At 41.0% G+C, this 26,929-nt stretch overlaps 2 protein-coding genes across 6 annotated transcripts in view; one reads left to right on the top strand and one right to left on the bottom strand.

Moving 5' to 3' along the window:
* The window catches only part of MRE11 (MRE11 homolog, double strand break repair nuclease), a 45,054-nt gene extending 24,646 nt beyond the window's left edge, over positions 1–20,408 (bottom strand). The window contains exons 1-12 of one of the 4 annotated variants that reach the window (XM_067568105.1): positions 20,304–20,408; positions 19,158–19,296; positions 18,426–18,558; positions 17,143–17,303; positions 15,832–15,919; positions 14,809–14,950; positions 12,582–12,696; positions 11,032–11,217; positions 10,327–10,498; positions 9,674–9,754; positions 9,035–9,161; positions 988–1,091 (exon numbers count right to left, since the gene is read on the bottom strand). In XM_067568105.1, the coding sequence (XP_067424206.1) occupies positions 988–1,091; positions 9,035–9,161; positions 9,674–9,754; positions 10,327–10,498; positions 11,032–11,217; positions 12,582–12,696; positions 14,809–14,950; positions 15,832–15,919; positions 17,143–17,303; positions 18,426–18,558; positions 19,158–19,177 (1,329 nt within the window). In that variant the 5' untranslated portion in view covers positions 19,178–19,296; positions 20,304–20,408. The remainder of the gene's footprint in view (positions 1–987; positions 1,092–9,034; positions 9,162–9,673; positions 9,755–10,326; positions 10,499–11,031; positions 11,218–12,581; positions 12,697–14,808; positions 14,951–15,831; positions 15,920–17,142; positions 17,304–18,425; positions 18,559–19,157; positions 19,297–20,303) is intronic. The other 3 variants (XM_067568112.1, XM_067568120.1, XM_067568130.1) reach the window with 3 other exon arrangements.
* A 136-nt stretch (positions 20,409–20,544) lies between these two features.
* ANKRD49 (ankyrin repeat domain 49) lies at positions 20,545–25,178 on the top strand. Of its 2 annotated transcripts, none has more exons than XM_067568145.1 (3): positions 20,545–20,691; positions 22,396–22,678; positions 24,148–25,178. In XM_067568145.1, exons 2-3 carry the CDS (start codon positions 22,409–22,411, stop codon positions 24,607–24,609), a joined length of 732 nt encoding a protein of 243 aa, XP_067424246.1. In that variant the 5' UTR covers positions 20,545–20,691; positions 22,396–22,408; the 3' UTR covers positions 24,610–25,178. The 2 variants fall into 2 exon arrangements, with proteins under 2 accessions (XP_067424246.1, XP_067424255.1); XM_067568154.1 differs by having other exon boundaries at positions 22,317–22,678.
* The last annotated feature ends 1,751 nt before the right edge of the window (positions 25,179–26,929 follow it).

Here is a 26,929-nt window from a genome sequence, read left to right as displayed (position 1 = left end):
AGGCAAAAAAAGCCTTATCAGCATAGCAATTAAACATGAGATTTCATAAATGCATCTGTGACGGGGCGTATCAGTCACGCATTGAGACAGCAAGAATTAAAGATTCATTGTAGGCTAAATAAGCCATGCCCCCTTTGCCTTTGCTGGGCATGCTCAGCTAGGTAGGGGGTATAAAAGCCAGTCACCCGACTTAGTTGGGGCAGCAGATAGCTGACCAAGAAGGAAGCACTCTGCCGGCTCTCTCTAGGAGACCACTGCCGACACCAGGAACAGAGCCAGACACCACCAGGCCCCAACCGGAGTCCAGGCTGCCAGGCAGGTCCCAAAAAGGGACCAAGCTGTCGGGGGCCACATGGATGGGGGACCCCACAGACCCTGGAGGACCGAGGAATGCTGCTGTCGCCAGGGTAGGAAGTAAAAGAGCTGTAGGGGGCCCAAGGGCTGTAAGAGGGGGAGCAACAGAGTCACCGTCAGCATGTTTCAGGTGGAGCCCCGCTGATGTGGTGACCAACACCCCTGCCATCTACAGGGCCCTGGGCTACCTTGGGCGCCACATCCCCACAGGCAGCGCCCCACTACCCCAATGGGCCATTAGGCCATGCAGCTCCGACACAGGGGGCCCCTCTGTTGACTCTGGCCGTTAGGCCATGCCGCCTTGACATGGGGAGGCCAGGCCACTGACTCTGGCCATTAGGCCGCACCACCCTGATGCAGGGAGACTGTGCCACTGACTCTGCCCATTAGGTCATGCTGCCTGACGAGGAAGTCACATTACTGACTCCAGCTATTAGGCCACGTGACCCTGATTACAGGGCCACCCTGCTAACTTGAACTGCTGTGCTGTCAGCCTGGAAGAGGATCAGAAAGAAGAAGCATAAACCCACAGCCTTTTCCCCTCTTCCCCCGCATATGTGACCTGACACCCATGCCAGGGCATAGCAGCCCCCCGGCAGCATCTATGACTTTAAAACACAACAATTAAGTTACCTTCTCTGCTGTCTGAAAATACTGCTTCACAAGGTCTTCCACTCTCAGGGTCGTCCCCTCCGAAGCAGGTCTGCGAACGAGCTTTTCAAAATTAATCTCGTCTTCTGGAAAAGAGATATATATTAAAATAAGAATCCATTTTTGTCTTCACACATGAGTTTAGATGTTAAAAGCTACTAACATCACTCCCCACAGGAACAGGGGAGTTTGAGAGGGAGTCATAATACAATTGCTATGGTTAGGAAGGGTCGTATGGCACTGCTCCTTGTCTCTTCTACCTGCACCCAGACAGAGAACCTGACCATGGATGACTCTACACAGATCCTAGTGTGAATTTGCAGAGACTGTGGCCTGCATTTCCCACTCTCAGAAAGCCAGGCTGGGGGGACCGTCCAGAGTGAAAGGTGTCTGCTGTTGGAATCTCTCAGGGAGCAGGTGGGAGAGCTACAGGAGATGGCTAGGCTGAGGAGCATCTGTACCCACAAAGAATTCATTAAGAGTATTCATATGGAGACATCCAAGGCTGAGGAAGCTATCCAGCTAGAGAGGATGGCTGTTATGCCACCGGGGGAGGAGGATACAGCTCTGTCACAGGGAGGACACTGGCTGCTGGTTACTTCTGGCAACAAGTAGTGCTGCAGCCCTGCTCCCTACCACCCACCACAGTTATGAAGACCCATTATGCTGCTCTTACAACAAGCAAAAAGGAATCACTCCCAAAGGCGGAGGAGAAGCCGCCATGTACCCCCAAGGCTGGGAGGATCAGCGCCACCATTCCCAGGAGGAAATGTAGGGTAGTGGTGGCTGGTGACTCTCTTCTGGGGGGGATGGAGGCATCCATCTGTTGGCCTGAAATGGTATCCCAGGAGGCATGCTGCCTGCCAGGGGCCCGTATATGAGATGTTATGGAGGAACTGTCGAGGATTATCTGGTCCTCTGACTACTACCCATGCTACTCATCTACATGGGCACTAATGATACTAAATCAGAATCTTAGATGTCTGTATACTAATATGAGAAGAATGGGGAATTAGCAAGCTGAACTTGAAATACTAGTTAATAAATACAACTGTGACAGTTGGCATCACAGAGGTGGGATAATACACGTGACTGGACTATTGGTATAGAAGGGTACAGCTTGCTCAGGAAGGACATATATATTTTATATATTAACCTCAATTGTTAAATTGATGAACTTATATGAGCTTACATTGTTCAGTGGGTATAACTGAACATTGTAAGACAGGTTCCTAGGGTTGTATTTCATAGTGTCATTCTGTGGTATAATCCGAAGAGTGGCTAGCTAGATGCACTTAGTTGTGAGCTGCCTACATGCTGGAGGTAGTGCGTGACCAGCCCAGGAGTGGGGGTTCTCACAGCAGAGCAGAGTGAGACAGGCTCCAAGAGTGGGGGACTGGGGTGAAACAGCAATTCACCAGGCCAGATTACACCAGGAGAACGACACAAGATGGTTTAGTTTGGACATTAGGAAAAATGTCTTAACTGTCAGGGTGGTTAAGCACTGAAATAAATTGCTAGGAAGGTTGTGTAATCTCCATCATTGTCTAACCTGCTCTTAAAAAAATCTCCAAAACACCTGTCAGGGATGCTCTAGATAATATTTAGTCCTACCATGAGTGCAGGGGACTGGACTAGATAACCTTTCAAGGTTCCTTCTATGATTCTATAATACAAAAGATTATAAAAATGGAAACACTGTTGAAAATAAGTCTCCTACATCAGCACTGGCCACCAGTCTAGGAGTTCTTCTATAATTTAAATTTTCACAATCAAAAATCCTGATTGCTTATTCCACTCCAATAATAAATATACAAATATGCCTAAATAGATTTTCATCCCTAGTAGGCATAATAATAAAATCCCTCCAAACTCCTAAATGCCTGGAAGAAGAGAGGGACTCAGCAACAAAAACTGGGCTCTGGCAGATGAAAGAGAGCAAATTCCAAAATCAAAGGCCCCTCGTGGAGAACACCATGTCCGCAGCTCCCTCTCTTTTATATTAAAGGAGCCCCAGCTCAAATGCCTTTGCAGATTTCAAATGCAGCAGGAGGACATGGAGAGAGACAGATGGGGTGTCAAATACGCAGGTCCTAAGCTTTCATGTAACACCCTACAGGTTAAAAATTATGCCTTGTACTCCACTTAGGAACTTACTGACAGCCAGTCAGACAACAGAGCGCTGGTGTAACATGCTCCCAATGTGAAGCTCTGCATAATAAATGGGTCACCACATTCTTCATTAGCTTGAGTTTCTGAGGGCTATGACACATTACAGTAATCCAATGAAAATATAGAAGTTAGGATAATTGGCAAGATCCATATAAAAGAGAAAAGATCACACACTTCCCACCAGTCATAAAAGGAAAAAGTCATCTTGACCACAATCACTCTCTGAGCATCCAGAAGTCCAGGATCTAGTAATCTATTTAGATGTGCACCTGTATTACAAATGGGTGTCACACTCCTTAAGTGAAAGGTGTCAAACTCTTCAAAGAGTTTGCAAAGGACTACTTCCCACAAGCCTTCTATATTATCTCCATCTTATCCAGATCAAGTGGCAACCAGATCAAGTGGCAACCATGCAAGCCCTAACTCAAGACTTGGTTTCTTGAGCAGAGGGTACACTCCTCCATAGAGAAATATTGGCAAATTCCACAAACAGCAGAGCCAGCATCTCTCTGCTGGCCTTCACCAGCTAGCAATTTCATCCACAAAATAATATGAAAATTTTACAGAAGACATTACCTGTAAACCATGGTGACCTGTGTTGCCTTCCTCCTTAAAGAGGGCATTTGGGGTCACAGCATCAATAGTGGAACAACAAACATTATGAAGTCCCACCAAAGCACTGACTGACTAATCAACCAGTTGGCTAAACAATATTCTCTGTCAAAGCTGCCTGGAAGCTCACTGGTTCCATCAGACTTGGGGAGGACCTTCAAAACAGGTCCCTGAGGGATAGGACTTCAAACCAAAAGGACAACAGTCACTCAACAACAAAGCTGTAATATCCACCTTTCCAACTTCCAATTCCCCAAGCCAAACACAAGAGTGTGCTCAGTTTTACTGGTGGAACCAACTAAGATCTTATTACTGCAGTAACACCCAAAAATTAAATTACAACCCCTCTGCTGTTGAGATCCTCATTGTGCCAGGCTCTGTGCAAAAATATAGTCAGCTACACCCACATCCCACAGAGGTTATAATCTAACCTCATAAAAAAATTTTAAAAAAAAAACAATGGGCCAGCCTCACAGGTTTTTCTAGCAACTCTAAAAATCTGAGCTGATTTAAAAGAATCAATATCTACAGACGCCAAGCACTAATCAACCTAACTACTCCCGCACCACAACAGCTGAGTAAACTGATCAGCCCAAACAGGTTTTTTCAATTAGAAAACACTACAGTAACACTAGTCCAATCCTATCCCCATTCTGGCACTCACACACAATGTGAATACACTCATCCAAGGTAATGGGAAATTACATTTGGGGAAACTACATCTGTATCCCTTCACCTCCTGCTGAACCATATATCCAGCTGGAGGCAACAGTGAACCTTCAGTGACTTCCAATCAGATCTCTGTTATACATAGAAAGTCAAGAGCCTCATTCTGTACTGAGTCACGGACTCTATTAGTTCTACTAGTTATCAACCTTGTATTAAAAGGCATTAAGCAAAGAAGCTACTGAGACACAAACACAGAATCCTACAACGCCATTTTTGCATTCACTTTTCAAAGTAGAGCTGCATATTAAGCAGACTAGTGAAAATTCTATGACCAAAAATGATCACGATTACAGTAGTTATTTTGTAGTTTCAAAGGACTAATAAGGTAAAGATTTCTAAATAAATAATGTGCTCAGTTAAATCAAACAACCCCATCCAGAAGAACAGCAATCTAATTCAAAATTAGTTAAGAGCTTTTTAAGTGTGTTTACTAATCATGAAGCATAATGTTTTCAACTTCATTCAAGTGCCACTGTAAACAAACCTGTCAATGGAATTAAATTACTTATAAAGCTTTAATGTACTACTTTACTAAGGTACTACATTAATAGCTCCTTAGATCAGCACAGTATGTTCTTATGCAAACCACATCTACATTAGTGACCATTAAGGATTCATTATTAGGACAAAATTGTCAACAACGATAAAACCAGTTATTAAAAATTCTAGGCATAGTAGGATTTTCACTGTGACAAATGGCTGTTATTTTAACTTCAGAAGCACTCTGATATAAGACACCTAGAATAGGATATTCTGGTAATGGATCAAGGCAAATAGAACACACTATTCCACATCTACGACTCTAATTCTTAGAAAATCCAAAAAACCAAAACCAAAGCATGGCACCCATTTCAGATTGGGATTTTAGGCAAAGATTTAGCTATTGGTTTTTCAGAGAAGTCAAATATACCTTAGCAAATTTTTCCTACAACTTTTAGATGAACATGTCCTAACCGTGAATATACTAAGCAAATGGATGCTACCAGGAAGGGAAGAGAAAAACCTCTGATATCATCCAGGTGGCACTGGCATATAAAAGGCAGGGAAGTTTGTAGGTGATAAGAAGGATATTTCCTACCCCTAGTGGTGCTCAGATATTCTTAAGTCAGAACAAACCCTTGTCAAATGGGTAAACGTGTGGACATGTGTCAAGGAAAGAAATCACTCTGAAAAACCCAATTCTTCAAAGTTTTCACAGTCCCTATGGATGCTTTTAAATCATAGCATCAGAACTGCTACTCTACCTCTAAATTTGTTTGCTTTTTGAGAACCCAACTTTGCTGCAGTTTCATGCACAGCATAAAATACACAGCTCAGAAAGGTTCTCCGAGACCATAATGTCACACTCCATACACTGCAGCTGGAGGGTACTCCTCTGAACATCAAGATTTAAAAAAAACCAACAAAAAACACATGTTCTCCTGCAAATATGTTATGGATTTGGAAGGGTCCTAGCAGATTTCTATTGTTGGAGTCTTGGTCCTTGACTAGGGTACCTAGGTGCTATAGCAGTGGTTCCCAACCACTTGCCCGCAGGCCAATAATGGCACGCGAGGGCTTTCAAAATGGCCTGCGCTCCTCTCCCACTGGCGGGGAGGTGGGCTGCAGCCGCCCACCTCCTGCCTGGTGCCGGCGCATTGCCAGGAGACAGACTGAGCCGCCTGCCTCCCAGCCAGTCCCAGCATGATACCAGGACCCTGGAGGCAGCTGCCCACCTCCCACCAGGTTCCAGCACATAATCCAGAGGCAGGCTGCAGCTGCCTGCCTCCTGGCTGGTCCTGGCACGAAACAGGAGGCCCCCAAAAGCGCAGGGCTGGGGCAGTCGCCCTGATTTGCTGTACCCTAAGGACGGCTCTGGCGCTCCACTTGGTAATGGGGTCCCTGCTGGAGCCAGAGGGAGGGAAGCACTGAACTATCTCCCCGGCTGCAGAAGGGAGCCGTTGCCCAAGGACCCAGGGTGTGTGTTGCTGCAGGGCTAAAAGATGGTGCAAGCTCCTTGCTGGAGCCAGTGGGCGGGAGATCAGCGAGAAGGCTCCCTCCTTGCTGAACTCCTTCCTTCTAACTGGGATGTGGCGGCTGCTGATGGAGCAGCCAGGTCCCACCATGCCTGAAAGAGGGGCGGACTCTAGAAATAAGTGCCTTCCGGTTTGGCCTGCACTTAGCAGACCACCCACTGTGACTTAGCTGCAAGGCCCTGTACTTCTGCAGTGACAGTCACTCATCTACTTTGGTGCTTTCTGTGTGTGACATATTGTGCATAATGTAGATATAAAATAGTCAATGTAAAAATGAGCACAGTAGCATCAAAAGAATCAAAAAAAGGAAAAGTCAGAGGACAGTGCAGTTGGAAAAGTATCTTGCCGTGAGTTTAATAGTGAGTGGAGAGAAAAATACATGTTTACGGTGAGTGGAAAGAAAAATACATGTTTACGATGGGAGGTGGCAGAAAACCAGTCTGTTTGGTTTGTTGATTTTGTGTTTCTGTGTTGAAAAAAATACAACTTGAATGGCACTATAACACTAATCACACAGACCTTGATGCGAAATATCCAATCAGTTCTGATGTACAGCGGGAGTATGTTGCCAGGAAAGAAAGTGCACTAAGCAGTCAACAGTCATTATTTGTGAATAAAATATGAGCAAAGCAGAAGTGCAATTGTTGTTTCCTATGAGGTAGCTCTATTGTTGGCCCAAAAAAAGCAGTTTTTTACAGATGGAGAGGAAATTGTGAAGACTGCCCTAAAAATAGCAGCCAGAATGTTGGGTGACAAGCACGCTGAGACCAAATTTAAAGACATACCTCAGTCAAATAACACTATGACAAGACGTGTGGAACAGCTTTCTGAGAATGTTAAGGATCAAGTGGATTTTCATGCCTCAAAGTGCAAGTTCTTTTCACTGGCTATGGATGAATCTAATGATATCTCTGACACAGCACAGGTTATAATTTTTATTTGAGCTGTCAGTGAAACTTTTGAGTTCATTGAAGAGGTGCCTGGGCTTCAGTCAATGCATGGCACCATAAAAGGAACAGATTTCTTTGCTGCCCTAAAGACATGTGGAAATAAATAACGTGGATAGCACCTACACATTTGGTTCACCTGTGCTGACAGGCAGACATGGTGGGAGTCTCTGTTGGAGCAGTTTCTTGAATGACCACTGTTAAAATATCATTGCATCAATCAAGAGGCATTGTGAGGGAAAAAATTGAATCTCAAGCCTGTGATGGATGTAGTGCTGAAATGTGTGAACAAAATTCACGCCAGGGCTTTAAATTGGCAACAATTCAGACAGTTTCTTCTTGACATGAAAGAAGAGTATGGTGAACTGCTGCTGCACTGAGGTCCGATGGTTGTCAAAAGGTAAAGTTCTTTCTCGCCTTTGGCAACTGAAGAACAGCATGCTTCAGTTTCCGATAGGCAACTCATCAATTTATATGAAACGTGCATGTCTTGCAGACAGTGACTGGCTGAATGACTTGGCATTCTTAGTCGATATTACTGCTCACCTCAATACTTTGAATCTGAAGCTTCAGGGAAGCAACAAACACTTCACAAATATATGTAATGATGTTGCTTCCTTTAAAATGGGGCTGCAGTTGTTTATTGGTCAGCTAAGCTTACAGAAAGCTTTACAATTCTGCGCATCTGAGAGAGAGATCAGTGGACAATGGAATTGACACTGACAAGTATAAGAGTAAAGCTGAAGCACTGTTGGACATCTTTCAGTCCTGATTCAGTCAGTCTGAAGCAGAGAAGAACAATGTGGCTATCTTTACAAATCCATTTACATTTCCCAATGACAAGCTTGGTTCACTACAAGAGAAGCTGCACCTGGAAATTATAAATCTGAAGTGCAACACTGCCCTGAAGGGCCGACTTACTGCACTTCCAGCCCTTTCCACTGCAGCAGATATAATTTCATTTTGGCGAATGCTTCCAGTGACTGAATTTGGACATCTGCGTTCTTTTGCTCAGCATTATGTTTGCTGCTTTGGGAGTACATACCTGTGCAAGCAAGCATTTTCTGCAATGAAACTGATTATAAACCAAAATCATGCCTGCCTTACAGACAAAAATTTCAGTGGTCTGATGTTACTGGTGACCACTAACCTGAAGCCAGACATTGACAAGTTAACTTCTAGTCTTGAGTCACAGAAGTTGCACTGGATTAGAGTTGTGTGAAATGGATATACGTTATAACTTTTTAACTGTTTTTAACAGTTTAATTTTTTTTTAAATTTGCTCTGCACTAAATAAATGTTTACTTTCGATATATAGTGATCTGTAGTCCTTAATGGTGTATATACATTGTATACATCAATACATCAATTTATGAGTTGATAGTCTGATGGCCCTTCAAAAAGGTTGGGAACCACTGTGCTATAGTAAAGCAAATAATAATACAGTCTCTGTTAATTAAGCATTTCACACAGATAGTGAACCCTTATAAATATTGTTAACTTTAAAACCAAATAAAATTCCCACGTTACTTTTAACTGACAAATTTTGTTTACCATTTTTCTCTTTTTGTTCACGATGCCTGAAAAAGTGTATAATGTCCTTTGGGTTAGCTGTCCTGTCCATGAACTTCTGACTGAAACGATGAATACTGAATGGTTCAAAGCCTCCACTGTAATCAACCTAAAATGAGAATGTTAAAATATGAAATTTGGAATGGAGGCAGGGAAACCAAGCAATTCAAATAGTTTAAGATATATCAGTCTCTCTCTTTTTTTTTTTTTAAATAAAAGTTTGAACAATGAGCCAGTCAAGTGCAAATGTTAATACCATATACTTGATTATCAATCCAGTCTCTTACTCCTAGGTCTGGGAGTGCTGCAGAGGTGGCATATACACCTCTGGAAAGAAAAACATCACATTCCTTAATAACTAATAATACTTTTGATCCCACCAATCAATAAAGGAGGAACAGTGACATGCACAGAAGGGAATGCATCCAATCCTGTGCTAGAAAGTATTGGCCATGCCACAAAGGCTTAAGGTATATATAGAGTGAGGGTGGGATTTAAAACAAAACAACAACATTTAAATTGTGCAGGAGCAGATAAATTATTAAATATAAACTTGTAAAGAACATATAAATAAACCAATCAAGTCAACAAGAGTTTTAGAATAAAGCAACTAAGTCTTACTCTTAGTCTTACGAGAGGTTTTTCTGGCTGGCGTGGATTTCCCAGACGCGCTCTTTCTGCATTGTCCAGCACTGTTTCAACCTGAGAAGCACAAACAGTAATGGGGTAGATATAAAAGTTACTCTTCAGCACCTCTTACATTCTCTGTTTGTAGCTACTTGGACCTTCCCAGCCACTGTTTAAAACAAAATAGGTTAGGGGGAGAGAAGTGCCTATTTAAGTAATAAAGAGCTAAAGTCTGTCCTCTTATGTACACACATGCATAAGAGAGGGCAAAATGTGTGAAGCACAAAAACTCAATCTCAACAGAAAAGACTGGTATTAGAATTAAGTTTCCCGCTAGTAGCTAACAAGCCTTCTCAGTTTTCATTATAACATTTGATATGACACTGAACTATCTAAAGTTCTATACTATGTGAATACTTCAGTATTAGATACAATTGTGATCCTTCACTTGACTGGCAATTCTAAGGAAGACAGGGAATGGCTAGTAAAGCCCTTAATTGAGAGAAAGAGTAATGAAGAAACTTTCCCCAGGCACTCAGCACGTCAGTGGCATACATGGGGAGAAAACAAAGGTGTTCCAACTTCCAGTCCTATACTAGCCATAAGACCACATTTCCTTCTTACAGTTCAAGAACCAGGGAGTTTACCTTTTCCATACAGAATGCTTGTACTGCTTGTGTTACTTTTGGATTGTCTGGATTAAAAATGTCTGGATGATCAGCAAGAACAATGTCCTCTATGTAGAAACATCGTACTGTTTCAAGAGGAATCTTCTCCATATTCATTTTTTTGCCTTTAATGTGCAGCAAACCAATGTGCCTGGAATAAGATAAATAATTTTGCAAATTAGGACCCCGGGGGGGGGGATCATCACAGAATTCAGATAAAAACTTCTGTTAAATGTCTCCTTCATTCTTTGAGAATCATCAGTCTCACCGAAAATCCTTAAAGCAGTAACAATGTGCTTAGAGCTCTACCTCAGGTCCCGTCCTTGTGATGTCACAACTGTAAGGGTCAGATTGTGCTTGATCCTTACATGAGAGCACGTGCACGTATGGAAGTAGACAAGGTGCAAGGAGCCCCTTCATTTTCCCAAGCTATCTCCACCTAAGTGAACTGAGTTGTACCTGCTTACAGGGTTGAATTTAGTCTAAAGACGGCAATGCTAAGTTACCATAAAATACTGATTTTAACCCTTTGGCTGATTATATTGTAGTAAAGTAGCTAGACAGAGCTACACTACACCCCAATCCATTCCCTCATATTTCAATAAATTCTTCTTCTGTGTAGGAGATGTCCTGCTCAACACAGCATGCAAAAAAAATATTAGAACAAAACTCAAGAACACACACTTTTTTATAGCTTCCCCTGGTGACAGAGAAGTAATCACTGAACTTCCAGGCTGAGATACATAGAAAAGTTGCTGTTCATTTCGGGTTGGAGCTATTTTACATTCATGTTCGTGACCCCAAATAACAAGGTCAATAAAGTCATCTAAAAACTGCTCTGGAATGTAATTGGTGGCTCCATGTTTACTCCTGTTTCAAAGAAAAGGAAGAGAATTAGAATAAGTACAGTTGGAGCAGTTGGGGAAGGAGGCTGGGAGAGGTGAAACAGTTGTAAAACACTAATTTAAATAATAAAAGATATTAGTTACATTTGGTTTGCACTTTTACAATATTTGGCAATGCCTATATTTCACATTCACATGGAAAATAAATATTTATCCTTTTTATTCCTTGCACAGGTAAAAATTATTATTCAAATGCTGAGTTAAGATAAATACTATTTCTCTTGGTTTTTAATGGAGGTTATTTTTCCTCAAAAGTAAGAAGGTAGCTGAAAAATTCAAATATCATTTCTGTTGTAACATTAACCTTATTTACTTCTGTTTTCTCCCTCACTCTACCCCTGGCTTTGATTTGGGCTCACTTCCCCGTTTCCTCTTTCCTTTCACTTGGATTGCGTGCTCTTCACTCTTCCTCCACATGAACCTGTTTCCCATCTCTCAAACCTTTTTGTTACAGCCTCTCTTTAAAGAAAAAATTCCTTCACTTCTCTTTTTTTTTTGGATTGATCCTAATTCCCTCTCCCCTTTACTTTTTTCTCTAATAGAAGGCCCACAACTGAACCCTTCTATCCAGTTCTTGCTGCTCCTTCAGCCAGCTGAATGGGATCAGTATCGGATATTGCTATCTCTACAATATTCCCAGACTTTTGCCTCCCATTCTTTTTCCCAGTATCCGTGACACCTGCACATACCCTTTAGCTCTGCATCTTTTCGTGAAACTGATGAAAACGGTGTGATTTTCAGTCTTTTGCTGCTAACATTTCTGAGAAAATACTGGATACAGGAACCATACAGGTATGTATAATACTCTTGCCAAGGTAGATTTTTAAAATGTAGAAAAGTTCAAAGGAAAATGTGGGACTTCCAAACCCAACTTTACTATAGTTCCTGTGCTTTTCTGGACTATAATCAATCAGGGACTGAGTTGTTATTCCAGATAGAACACACAAATTTATAGACTTGTATTTCTCCTCACACACACTGAAGTAGTACAGAGTAGACAATTCACAGTTGTTCTGTGACAAACAATTGCTGTGGCTACGCTGTTTTCAACCTCCTTCTTCAGAGGTCACCCTCTCGGCTAAGTATGAGCTCCTTTACTCCACCCTTCTTCCTGTATGTCTTTTCTGTAATCAGATCAGCTGGACAGGGTTGTCACACCAAAAATTGACACATGCCACTTTCTCAATGCATCTAATATCCAACAACCTTAGGTAGCAGGCGTCAGGTCATGAACCTGTTTTTCCTGTATAGCACTTTGAATATTTTTGTTGCACAAAACTGTACATCTACTTAGAAAAAAAAAATTCACAATTCAATCAGTATTGTTACCTGTTCTGATGAATTACGAACAAATTAAACCAATTATCCTCATGTTCCTTTGGTCTCAGCATGGTTACCTGTTTATTGACAAACATTCGATATAACCTCTCATCTGGTATAGATCCTGGAATGCGCATGGCAAAATGTTAATTAATGTTACTGTATGATAAATTACGTTTTATCAGCAAAAGCCTGGAAAATGAAGTTGTGTGGCAACTTATCTTTTGATTGTTAAAGAACCTTGAGGCACTAGCATGGATTTGTTCAAGATGATTTTATTATTTAATATACTATCTCTCTAAAACTGAAAGACACATCAACCTGAAATCTAGTCCTTAAATATATATTTTAAGTGCTTCTCTCCCCCTTTTGGTTGTGTGTGAAAGGCATAAACAAAAATTGATTACATGGGGGAAGCAGTGAAATAGACTCAAAGTATTGCTCTGTTTACAAACAATGGCTATCTGTGAAACCAACCCATTTTCTTCATGGGTTTGATTCTGAAAAGTGTAGTCGTCTCAATGCCAACTGTAACCAGTGGTAAGTAACCTCAACTCCGATTGACTTGAATAACTGTTGGAGGCACTCAGTACCTTGCAGAATCAAGTCCTAAAATAATTTATTTTGGTAAAGCTTTTCTATTTTTTATTTGATGTGTGTATTTTAAAGATCATGCCTTACATCACTGAAACAATAACTCCACAGAGAGTACCTGAGGGCTGCTTGGCATAGCACATTTTCAAAAAATTTGTAAGAGACATGCATGCACTTTTCGGGGGGAAAAAGCACAAAATAATTAAAATTTTTGCATCTAAACTTCCTTGACAAAAACCAAGAAAGGCACTGCAATAAAATCCTTAAAAGTAATAATAATTTATTTGAGAAACACAAGTACTTCTTCATCAAGGAAAAAAGGTTGTTGTTTTTTTAACTTGCACATAAGAAAAAGATTATTGCTGTACAACAACACTGTTGGCAAATATATCTACCTAAAAGTTACAATTTTTTTGTTCACCTTTATAGTTGTGTGAGATATTAAACATTAAATTTCACTAAATTTTAAACAGCATCTGATTCTGCCGTGAAATCTGCTTACAATTAGAACTTTATTTTGCCAGCAACTTTTATAATCAAATTTCCATTTTCCACTATCGTAACTTGAAAAAATTAACTCTTATAATATTAAACAAGAGGCACATAAAGAGCCTTATACCAATGTGTTATGGGTGCTACATAATGGCTCATAGTGTAATAATTTTTTTTTTTTACATGTGAAGAAAAACTACCATCTAAACAAAAATCAAAAAACCCAGAAAATAAAGGGAGAACGCTACACAAGAGAAAGGAAAAAAGGAAAGGACACAAAATATTGAGGCTGAAATTTATCATAAAACACTGCTGAAAGAGAAAATCTTTCAGGTGTTTCTCAAAAGTTGTGAGGAATTGACTGAGACAGATGTTATTTATGCAGCACCTTAGGTGGACAAGACAAGACAGGCCTCGTGCCAAAAGGGTTTACACTACTTTAGACAAACAAACAAGTTCTAATAAAAAAAAACCCAAACAATGTTGTGTTGTCAGGGTATGACATTTCTGTCAGGGTAAAAATGTGGAGGAATGGGTTTCATACAACAGCATGAAATTCCATTGTAATAAACAAGTATATCCTACGTGCCATCATATCAAACTTGTTGACCCGGGACACAATAGTGGAATCCCTAGAAGATGGCTGCTGCCAAGAGCACAGATACTGATCTGAATAGGACTCAGAGGTCATAAAAATATAGACGGACTATACATCATTAAGGGTTTTATAAACCAAGATCAACTAAAAATCAAATTTGCCTCTTTACAAGCAGTCTGTGAAAAGAATGTAGGGTGAGATCAAGTGATCATGGCTGCTCCACTCAGTGAGTAAACATGCTGTACTGTGAACAAGCTGCAGGCCATTGATAAACCCTGATAAAAGGAAATTTCAAAAAAATGGAACCTCATGGTCAGGAGATCACATAATGCTTTTGCAAGCTTATCAGAGGATAAAAGATGAAGCATGCGCACACATGCTTTTAAGCTATGTCTAACATCGTTCCCCAAAAATACTGATTCTAAGATTCTTTACTTGGCTAACTATCGCTATATTAAGTAAGAATATAAACCTCAATAAGAAAGGAAGTAGAGCCCTGTGATATAAAGAGGGTGACTTGGAAATATCTAGCTGAACAGAAAGGAAGCTTACCTAATCCATATAGAGCAATTTTTGTGCTTCCCTTGTGGAGTAAAATGGGACTAATGTCTATCTTCTCTACAGATGATGAGCGTCCAAAATGATTCAGCAGTCCTGCACTGTTTAAAATATCCAATGCACACAATGCATCTGTCTATTGAAAATATTAAGGAACAGAAATATAATGAGTTTGTACTTAAACTCAACTTTTAATTTGTTCAACAATGCAAGACACAAACAGTAATAGTTTATTAAGTGTTATAAAAGGAAATCTGAATGAGACCTGTCTTGGCTAAATTGATTGTTCAGTATGAACTACCAAGTTATATTTTTGCCGTTATTAAATAATTCATTTTTGTAGTAGGTTGTGAATAATAGTAAAAATTCTATATTACAGATCCACCATGTCAAATGCATAATGAAAACCTTTATCAACAGTAGTTTGAGAACATTTGCCTTAGGCACTTTTTAAACTTTAACTTTTAAACTGTTTTTTTAAATTTTAAGCAACAAAAATTTTTTGACCAACATTATGACAGCTTCCTTCATACAGATTAGAAGAATTATATAAAGCTGTAAATCCATTTAAAAGATACAGCTAGCAAATAATCAGAGCATGGAAAAGGACTGAAATTAAAACTGAAGATATTAAAGCCATTTTCTTACATAAAAGAATGTTGAACTTTTCTCCACCTAATGTTTTGAAAACCTTTTCAATGTCTGTTACTTATTGCCCCGAAAAATGCCTTTATCCGAACTCTAGCTCTACAAATCCCTAAAATAAGGTATTAGTTAAAAAGGCAGATCATACAGTCCTGTATCCTCTTTCTCACCCCTCCTAATAATTGAATTCAGAGCCTAAAACATGTCAGTTTGAGTCTGACATGATCTAAACAAAGGACTCTGGAAAATGCAACCAGTTAGTTAAAAAGAAAACTTAAAAGTGAAATGGGCTGACTGATATTAGTAACCTGTTCCCAAAGGAAAAAAGAACTGTATGTGCAATGCTATAATTTTTGTCATCGCTATAATTACCCCTGTGGGATCATCATGATTGCCATGAATACTAAAAACTGGAATAGAAATGTTGAGATTCCCATCCTGGTAGTTCACCCATGGAAATCTGAATAGGAAAAAAGTTTAAATTTGTTTACAAGCTAGTTGCATATGCAAAATTCATCATACAATTTTTCTTATGAAAACAACAATTTTAACTTATACAGAAACTTTCATTGTATAGTAAAGCCTTTTATGAACATTAATAAAGAAGCATTCAACAAAACTCTGAAGCAGGTGATTATTAAATGAGGTTTCACTTTATCAAAATTAAATGTGACTAAGAGAGGAAGGGCAGTCGTTAAGGCACCAGTTTAGGACTTGGGAGACCTTAGTTCAACTCCCCATCACAGACTTCCTGAATGACCTGAGCAAGTCACTTAAGCCCAGATCCTTAAAAGGTATTTAGGCCCCTAACTTCCATTGAAATCATGGAGCCTAAATGTCTTTGAGGATCTGGGCCTCTGTGCCAGTTTCACACCCGTGAAATGGGGATAATAGCACTGCTTTACATCACAAGTGTTGTGAGGATAAATATATTAACTGCTCAGATTCTGCAGGTGGAGGCCGTAGATGTCGCTAAGACAGACAGACAATGAGCAGGCATGTGGGAGAGGAAAGGCATTACATAAATTTCAATAAACAAGTCTGGATACAGATGGGAGTTTGCAATCACTGTGTTCACTTGGTACGCATTATTATACTTAAGGTTAAAAAATTGTTTCATACACTCTCCATTAAAAAAAATAAATCTCCTTTTCAACATTCAGACTGGTCTCAGTCCAAAGGTGACTTGTTTTCAAAAGTTTGAGAAACCTGAAGGCACCAGTTTAATGTATGATATCAGAACCTTTCAGGACTAAAAGCTCAAAAGCCCAGCCAGGATTTTATGTAGGCCCAATACTACAAATATTTAGAGAGGAGTGATTTTACTCATAAAAGCAGTGCTCTTGTATTCAAATAAGTAAACAGACTCACATCATGTTTCCAGTACTGGGCCTACATATATCAGAATGTATATGATATGCAATACACCTAGAAAAGTCATCCAAAGATGGTGTCAAAGTTAAACGAGTTTGAAATTTTCTCAGAAAATAGACTGAGGAGTTGATCCTGCAAGCTGCTCCATATAGTGGACTACTGAGAGCGCACAAAAATCCACTGACTTGCAAGGGTCTGTACATAAGCAATTTACAGAATCAGAGTCTTAACTCTACTGCAGTAGCAACTTACTGTACCTAACCAGCAAATTGGACAACATAGTTATTTCATCATAGTAAATATACTTACTTGCTAAAACCAAAATTGACTGACTGATCACTCAAAATTTCAAATTGTACAGGACGATCACCCATGCAGTATTTTCTTAATAATTCAATGCAGGTGTGTAATGTTTTTCTGGAGGGTTTATTTTCATGAAAAAGATCCCCACCTAATAAAATAAAATCCACCTGTACAAATAAAAAAGCTTTGTTATAATCAAATGGTATTCTGTATTACCTTCAAAACAATTCCCTACATGCTCTTGTAAAACATTAATTTTATGTTGAAGTGTATGGAATTTTTTCCAGGTCCATGTTAATATCATATTTGTAGATTGTAAAACAAGTAAAACCTAAAATATTTGTGGTTAGATTAATCTAATCTTAATATTTTGCAATCTAACAATTATTTCAAAAAACTAAAAGGCGTGAATTCAATTTACAAAAAACAAAAACAAAAAACACAACACAAAACATACAACACTTTGCAAAGCAGCACCACAAAAATTCTTAAGATCAATGACAAAGAAGATGCCAACAATATTTACAGGTGTTCCAGACCCAATTTTTTAAAACTGAATTTACTACAGTAAATTTAAGTATTTCACAAGGGATAGGCCAGAAATGTATTGTCTCTAGCCCTAGGAAATCATTATTAATTGACTTTGCATTAATTTGATAAGGATACCCAACCAAACTGAATTTCTGACTACATGTAAAGGAATGGGCATTCAACAAAACAGCTCCATCAGGATTACAAATATACATTTGGATCTGTCTGGGAAATATTACACTCGTAAGAATAGAGGGTAACGTTTTGAAAAGGGCCTAAGTGATTTGGAAACCTAACTCCCATTTTCAGAGGTGCCTGAATTCACTTAGGAGTTTAAATTCCATTGACTTTTAATACTTCAATGAGCTCCCTTGCAAACAAACAATCTCCACTGAAACCAATGTGGGTCTGCCTTCATGGAGCTCATTGCAGCATCAGGAACTCGGTTTTCAAAAATAAATGGTTTATTCCCATCAGAATCCCTGAAAAGAAAACTGTCCAGTATTTCCATTACTACATTTAAGGTATCATATTAGCTGCTAAGAACTGAACATCAGCAACATTTCTGTTCTTGCTAAAATCCTTCTTTAGATTGAACAACCTTCTGATTACTCAGAACAAGGGGCCCAATCTTGCAGTCTTCAAGGGGCTCCATAAGATACAGGTACATGCTTGGAGCCAACTTCCTAATATTTTCTGGAAAGCATCCAAAGTCCAGTGGCAGTGCCTCATTTGCCAAAAGATGCAAGGTTGCTTACCTCTTTTTCTTGAGCATGTCTCAAAATTTCATCAAAAGTTACAAACGTATCATTCCCACGCACAGGATCCTTCTCCAAGTACCCAAGATGAATGTCAGTAGCAACCAGGATTTTGAAGGTATCTTCTTCATCCCTAAATTGAATTAAAAAAATTAAAATATTAAAACTGTACTATGAATTTAGCTATTTCAACAGTCTTTAATACAATAAACTGTTTTGCCAAAAATCATCAAATGCCACAGAAAACATTGTATTTTGTAGAGTTAACAGGACACCATCAACTTAAAAATCAAGTCTGTCGCAGAATGTTTAACCTACTTTTGTTTCAAACACCTAAAACTTCTGTAAATGAAAGAGGTTATGGGCTAGATCCTGCAAATGGATCCAAGCAGGTGCAGGGCTGCACCCGTCGATCCCTTTGAAGGATCCAACTCTAAAGAAAAGACTATTTTTTTCTTTTGTTTGCTTTGAACATTACCCCTTATGTTTATGTGGGTCCTTCCACACAGTAACATTGGAGAGAAAAACATTCTAAGAAACATGAAATGTGATCATAAAACCACAAAATATTGGCTGAGAAAAACAGGCGGATCAAGTACCTGAAACTATATTTAATTCATTTTTTTTTAAACAAATAGCTTTCTGGTTGACTATTTCCTTTCAAATGCAACAGAAACATGTGCAATGCTTGCATAGGGAGTTTAGGGGCCTGAAAAAAAAGCAGGAGCTTACTGGGAATTGATGGGACTCATCTCTGCGCTCAGAATGGCTCCAGGTGGCTAGGACTCCTCACTGAGCAGTTCTGGACAGAGCTTGACAGGTCATGCAGAGCAGGAAATTCTGGTCTAGCTTCAAATATACAGAACAGTGTCTAAAAGACAAGAATACAAACGGATTACAATTAAACGTATAATAAACTGAGTTCATGCCACCTACCCCATTCTGCACTGTGACAGTTGTACTGCTCCTTTTTAAAGAAATACAAAAAGCCAGTTATATTTAAGAAAATGACTTTTTTTTGTTTATCGATTTCATTACTGCTTAATGTAATCAAGTATAAAGGGCAAAATGAACCTCTATTTCTGCCCCATGCACACCACTTTGGAATATTGGCATTCCAAAGGTATCTAGCGGGTTTCTCAGTGTCTGGTCCCTGAGATCTCCCTGACACAGTACAGGAAACTGGTCCCTATCAAAAGGTTGAGAAACACTGGTATATAGCACAGAAGCTGTCCCAGAAATAGGGTTTGGACGAGCTACCCTTCCCAATTTAAGTAACGATGCTGCACCTGACCAGCGATGAGATAGGACTCCCTAAACCAGCAGGCATCCAACCTTTCCCGGACTAGGCGGCCAGGCGGGCAAGCTGCCTGCGACAACCACGCACGGCGCAGACAGAAGCACAGCCCATGCTGTCTCCTGCCTGATCTCGGTGGCACTGGCAGATATGTGCTCAAAGGAGACCGGAGAAGGAGACCAGGCAGCCCCAGCTACATAGCCGCGGCTCTTTAGCCGCTACACCGCCTCCCGCTTTTCGCTCGGCCTTTTCCCCGGCCGATCCCGGCTGCCGTGGGCCGCCACACCGTGCCCGCTCGGCCAAAGCTTGCACCCAAACAACGTGGCACCACACGTGCCATCTAAAGACCGCGCCGGGCACCGGAGCATGGCGCAGGGGGGGCAGCAATGCCAAGCAGCCCCCCGCTGTGCAGGGCGGCCCAGGGCACTGCGGGGGGCCCGGCCCGTCTCCCCTCAGCCCCTGCACCAGCGGGAAACTGATGCTGATGCCGCCGCCGCCGCCGCCCTGCCCCCTCGGCCCCGGCTGACCCGGGCAGGGACGAGCAGAGCAGAGCAGAGCAGAGCAGAGCGCGCGCTCCTCACCCGGCCGTTGCAGGCCTAGCGCAACAGCCGCCCGCCGTGACCAGGACTTGCTGCGCTTTCGGTTTCCATAGCGCTGAAGGGGCGGGGCTAGAGGACGTGCCCCCCTCTCGCGATAACTGCCCGCCAAATCCCGCCTGGCCTGACCCGTCCCTTCTCTAGGCCGGGACGCAGTTGGTCAGACTGGAACCAATCCCAGGCAGTGCCGCGGCCACTTCCGGGAGGAGCGGCGGACCGGAAGTGGTGTGCTGACTCCTCCCCTCCCTCCCCCCGTCTCTGAGCTGGCTGGCTGGGTTTTCACGTGGCGGGGAGGCGCCGCTGAGGTGCGTGCCTCTGTCTGTCGCCGAGCGGCCCCGCCCCTGGAGAACGCGGTGGGCATGAGCCTGGGCAGGTATGTTTTTGTCCCCGTAGCAGCTCAAGGCGGGACCCAGTCACAGCGCGGAAGCTAAGCAGGGTCCGGGTGGGTTGGTGCCCGGATGGGTGCCTTGCCTTGTCTTGGCAGGAGCCCCTGGCGCTGCCAGAAGCGGCACAGATGGTTTAGTAAGTGACCCTTGTTTCCTGGAATCAGTATGGACCCTGCTGCCCCGGGGGAGTGTTAAGGGCCCTCGGGAAGTGCTGGCTGTGGGGTGGGATGTGAACCTGCCCTCCTGGCCACTCTTGCTCATTACAAAACTTAAGGCGCTGTGAATGCCAGCTGTGGGATTACCACAGTGACCTGGCTGGAGTCCAGCTCAGCTCAGCAGTCACCTGAGACATGCTTTGCATTATCAAAACAAGGAATGGGAGTGAGTTGTTTGGGGGAAGTGGAATCAAGCCAGCTATCCTGCTGAGTACAGTGCTCACTAGCCCATCTTCTGCTGTGCACTAGCTGCATCTTGGGAGCAGGAGCCAGAAGGAACAGGTGGCTCAGGGAATCAGCAGAGGACAGGAACAAAAGGCCGCTGGCAGCAGTGGTGGGCAGGAGGCAGACCTTGGCTTCCATCCCTTTTCTTTGAATTTTAAAGAAGGGTAATGTTGAGCTCAGACAAGTTAGTATACTTGTGTTTGTGACCTTTTGCCTAGATAAGTGAGGATGCATTAAAGCAAGTTGGTAAAGGTAGGGGGCTACCTGAGTTCATGCCCTCTAGAAACACATGTATGCTAACTTGCCTTAGCTCAACTGGCCTGTAGGTTCCTTGTGTTATGGCCAAAAATACTGTAATACAAATCTATAAACCTATTATAATAACACAACAAATCAATCACATAAGAAAAGACATATAAGCCAGCAAGCAGGCTAACCCTGTGAGCTACAGTAAACTCATTCTTAAATGGGAGAAGGAGGGCTGAAGGATTAAACTGAATGCATGCTTCTGAGGATTGTGTGTCTGACATCTCCTGCAGTTTCACAGAGAAAATCCTGTCCTGTTCAACACAAGGCTGCCTCTCTGCAGAGGTGGTCTGAAGCTTCCTTTCTGCCCCAGTCATGGGTTTCTCTCCTAGCTATAGTGCTTTACAGAGGAAATGCCCTGTGTTCTCCCTCTTTCTCACCTCATCTGCACCCTGTAGCCACCCCAGGCACAGAATTCTTCTGGGTGAAGCATATAGATAAGTCATTATTGTTACAACTCAAAGGTAAAACAGAAGCAAAAACTAATGCTGGAAATAGACATTATAACTAATGTCTAAACACTGTGTTCCCCCAAAGAAATGGTATTGTTGTGCCTTTTAAAATGTTAGCCATTTGGCTGCTGCATAGCATTCCAAGCACATTATGCAAAATGCACATTCTGTGCTGCTCCGTATACTTTTGCAGATATAATTACTCAGTACAAGCACTCTTTTCTGGTGGTTTTTAATAGCAAAGGTGTTATCTTGCAGTTAATACAGTTCATGTTCACATAGCCAGTTTGGTAAAATGTACTTACAACTGGCATTATTAAAATTGGTTCTTGAAAATTGTTTCACTGTATTGCTGCTGCTGGTTCAGCCTTTGGTTTAGCTTTTGTTGATGGCGTATGTTTGTGTTTTTGGCAGGAGCTAGTAATGAATGACTCAGAAAAGAAGCAAGACCACAGATGGAAAAAAATTAATTTTGTACATTTGGCACTTACAGATGCTAACTAAAAATGAATGAAAGCGGAAAATCAGATGAGAAAAATACTGACAATAGAGAAGATGACAGAGAAGAGTTATTGGAATTTACTGAGAACTTTAATCAACTTGAATTGTTGGAAACACACAAACATCTCATTCCTATTGGAACTCAGAGTCTTTGGTCAGGAGAATCAGAGGAGGAGGAGGAGGAGGAAAAAAATGAGGAGTGGTACCAAATGCAAGAAAAGAAAATGGAGAACAATCCAGAAAAACTGCTGCTTTGGGCAGCTGAAAAGAATCGGGTAAGGAGGAGTTTATCCACTTTATATACATATTTTTGACTGTTTTGCCTTAAATTGGTATCTACACAGATTCTGCTTAAAAACAAAAATCTAGCTGTAATTATCTTTTTGCAAAGCATATTAGGAGCCCAATCACCTGGACCGAGAACATTTGGGCCCAGGATTATCCTGCAAGGTAATCCAGAGGTGGCCCACTTTCAAGGCACCAGGGCTCCATGTAAGTTCAGGTGTCTCTCCATGCAGCTCAGCTTGTAGGATCAAGGCCTTGATTTGTACCAAGAGCTCAAATACTAACACTGTTCTGAAATTACTGTGAACTGGAAAGAGCATTCTAGGTATTTTAATGCAAATTATGAGCCCAACAGATACATTCTTAATCCTATTATATTGTATTGCTTTAATGCCTGTCATATTAAAACAATTTTGAATGGTGAAATGAGGTCATCTCTTGCCAATGATCTGTTGGCACTGTGTCAACTAAAGCTGGTTAACTACTTCCAAGAATACTGCTACATGGAGAATAATTTTTTGAAGGATTTTGTTATTTGTGCTATGTGTGCATTAACAAACAGTATTCTACCAGCTGTAAAGTTGGTTAAATATTGCCAGACATAACTATTTATACAAAGTTATCTTGTGGCAGAGTTCTACAGATTTTGATTGTGGTCAAGAGTTTAGTGAGATTCAATGAAAGATTGGTTTGGATCCAGTTATATGAATAAGACCATCAACAATTCTATTGTAGAGGATAACTTTTTAAAAAAAGGAATATAACCTCTTATGCTTTAAGGCATAAACTAAGCACTAAATGAAGGGAGTTGGGAATAATTTGGGGCAAGTTGTTCCATAATTGGAAACAGGGTTGCTTGAAGTCAGTGGGACTGAAGCAAATACCTTTAAGCACATGCTTGCTTGAACTGGGGCCAGAAACAGGATGCTGTGCTAAGTAGACTACTGGTCTGATTCAGTGGGGGCAATTCCTGTTTATCCTTAAGATTAAAAAGAAACAAAAAAATTCTTATCTCAAACATGGTCCATTTTCATCAAAACTATGCTATATGGAAGATTAATTGTGTTGTGACTGAAGGGGAAGATAATTATTCTTCACAAAAATATTCCTGTTAAGTGGTAGTTTATCCTATATGCACTAAAATCAACTATCAGACTATAAATTGACCTTATTTAATTACACTTATTTACCTTATTTAATTACATAAGCTGCTAATTGTGAAAGTACAGTGTCTGTGTGTGTATTTATGTACCAGTGTGTTCATGTCTGGTCTCCAAAAGAAATGGCAACAGTAAAATAATTGGTATCCTTTAAAATTGTTTGTATATAAGCTTCTTCCTGAGACCAATATTATAAACTTCCTTTGACTGCATATCAAGCTGTCTCTAGATTGTAGGAATAAAAGCAGTGCATCTCATTGGGTGTGGGTTATATTAAACTGTCTGTCTTTCTTACGTAGCTTAGCACAGTGCAGAGGCTCCTTTCTCAAAAACTTGCTCCCGTTAACATCCGAGACGAAGATCAGTATACTCCCCTCCATCGAGCTGCCTACAGTGGACATTTAGATGTTGTGCGTGAATTGATTGCCCAAGGTGCAGATGTCCAGGCACTGACAGTGGATGGTTGGACACCTCTACATAGTGCATGTAAGTGGAACAATACAAAGGTGGCTTCATTTTTACTTCAGCATGGTGCAGACATCAACGCTCAAACAAATGGATTGCTGACACCATTGCATCTTGCTGCAGGAAACAGAGGGAGTAAGGAAACTCTTGAACTTCTGCTGATGAATCGTTACCTGAAACCTAACCTAAAAAATAACTTGGATGAAACTGCATTTGATATTGCTAGAAGGACTGACATATATCACTACCTTTTTGAAATTGTAGAAAATTGCACAAATTCTGTGCCAGATCCTTAAAAATTCTAATTATTTAAACATTTGAATGTGCATTTCACTTACTTCCTCTTTGTAACATGGCATACTTTATACTTGCACCCAAAATTGGTGGTTTCTAGCCACTTCTCAAGAAAGATTTAATGGGAGATATTGTAGAGGGAGGTCTCACGACTCAGATTTCATTATTTTTGCAAAATAAATGGCCATCAGACTTTGACATATTATCACTTTTATTCAGTGGGACTTAAGGTGTTTAGTATTCTGCAGGATAAAGCTTTTGGTGAATTTAGTAATTTGCAATGGGTCTCCACTTAATTAGTGCAAATTAGCAAGAACCTACTGTTTTTAAAGTCCCAAACATTAATATCAAGTCAAGGAGAAAGCTGGAACATTAACTGTTATGTGAAAAATTCTAACAGGTTATGCACAAATTGGTAGTCAGTGTTTGTTTTAAATTTTGTTTATGAGACACTTGTTTTAACTCTTTAAAAAGTGCATGAAAACACCAACTGAATGTAACTAACTTAAACAGGAGACATTCAAAATATTAAAATAAAATACTTAACACTAAATATTGTTGTGTTGTGGATCTTTGTTAAAAGCCTAATAATCACTGCAGTTGTCTGTTCATTAACCAAGATATTATTCCTATGGTGTTAAAGCAGTTCCCGTTTTATTGGTACTTTTATATGGAGATGACTGTCATTAAGGGTCCTATTTACACTCTCCTTCAAAATGAGTTAAGGAATAATGTTTAAATGCAGTTCCAACTATGCACTTGTCTACAAGTTGAAGCATGCCAGGATAAAGACAACACTTTTGTGTTTGACTTTGTTAGAACATTTTGCAGTACAGAGGAGACCTTAGTAGTATGTCTGATCCATGCTGAAGTCTTGGACAGTTCATTCTCAGTTTTTTCTCAGAAATTCTCTCTAACTTTCAGACAGTTCCCAGAGTTCAATTCCTTATCTGATCCCCTTTTTAACTAAAAGTAGCCAGTATTACCAACTTGGAGCATTCAAATATCATGAGGCAGGCACAAAAGACATGAGATTGGATTAAAAATAATACATCTTGAGTTTTCACTGTTTACCTTCTGGCTTTTGAACCTTTTGGGGTGCACTTGGGGTGAAAAGTTGTCAAGCTTTTCTCTGCAACCATGAGAGCTAGAAACTTACTCTCTGCTTTTAGTTTAAAGTAGATTCTCATGTATTCACATGACTCCTGGAGCTAGAGCTTTAAGACATACATCAAACATGATGAAACTCATGATGAAATCATAAGAGTTGGCAATGCTGTATAGTTCTTAACTCCAGCATTTTCTCCTTTTGCCAACACATTCCCCACCAAGCAGCTCAGGCTCAGATCCCCAAAGGTCACTGCAATGATCAGCGTTGCCTTTTAGGTGCCTAGAAAATCACAGGAACAACATGGTGATCCACAACGCCTAAATTAGGTGCCTAGGCTCCCTAAATGAATGGGGAGATACAGGTTCCCTCTCATGCGATCCACAAAAAGTCAGTGTAAGCTAGCCAAGGGGAGATGCTGATGAGAGGAGTGTGCCCTACGCCCTGTCCCCTCAGAAACAGGCACGTAACTCCGGGCTGTAGGGACACAGGGCTCACGACCAGGAACTCATTTCCTGAGGTCAGGCAGCTTAGGCACCTAACTCATTTATTATGAGAATAAGTAAGGAGCCTGCCTCACGCCACAAAAAATGGTCATCAGAAGAGGTCAGAGCACTCAGCTGGGATTCAGGAGAGTCATTGGAACAGGAGACCTGGACCCTGGGTCTTCTAACCACCAGGTTACAGAGTCATTCTCTTTCTGGCACAATGATTCTTTAAGTATTTATACACAGCAGAAGAGCTTCAACAGGGGAGATTAAGGGAGCCCCACATCACAATATTCCATACCTCTGGTTAAAGCACTCTCCTGAGAGAGCGATCAAATCCTTCCTTCCACTCAGGCAGAGGGAGGAAGCGAACCTGGGCCTCCCAGATCGAGTTGTACCCACTAGGCTAAACGTTAAAAGATGGATGACCACCACCTATCTCCTCTATCCACATTTTGAATTGGGGCTGATCTGATAGGCAGCCCCTGAGCACACCCACTGGATCAGGCCCCCTAGGGCAAAAGAGTTGAATGAATAGCTATCTTCCCACTTCATTAATTGCTCTGGAGTTTAGGCAGAAGATAAACATCTGGATGCCTACAGTGAAGCAGTATTGCAAATACCCAGAGGCACATAGGGAAGTTTTATTCTGAAAATTTAGTCAGTGAGGGTATGTCTACACTGCAATTGAAACCCATGGCTGGCCTGTGCTAGCCTACTCAGGCT

The sequence above is a fragment of the Emydura macquarii genome, unplaced genomic scaffold (genome assembly GCF_026122565.2).
Source record: "Emydura macquarii macquarii isolate MOO-44397 ecotype Brisbane River unplaced genomic scaffold, CSIRO-AGI_Emac_v2 contig_318, whole genome shotgun sequence".
Taxonomy (NCBI): domain Eukaryota; kingdom Metazoa; phylum Chordata; order Testudines; family Chelidae; genus Emydura; species Emydura macquarii.
This window is presented reverse-complemented; position numbering and strand designations above follow the sequence as displayed.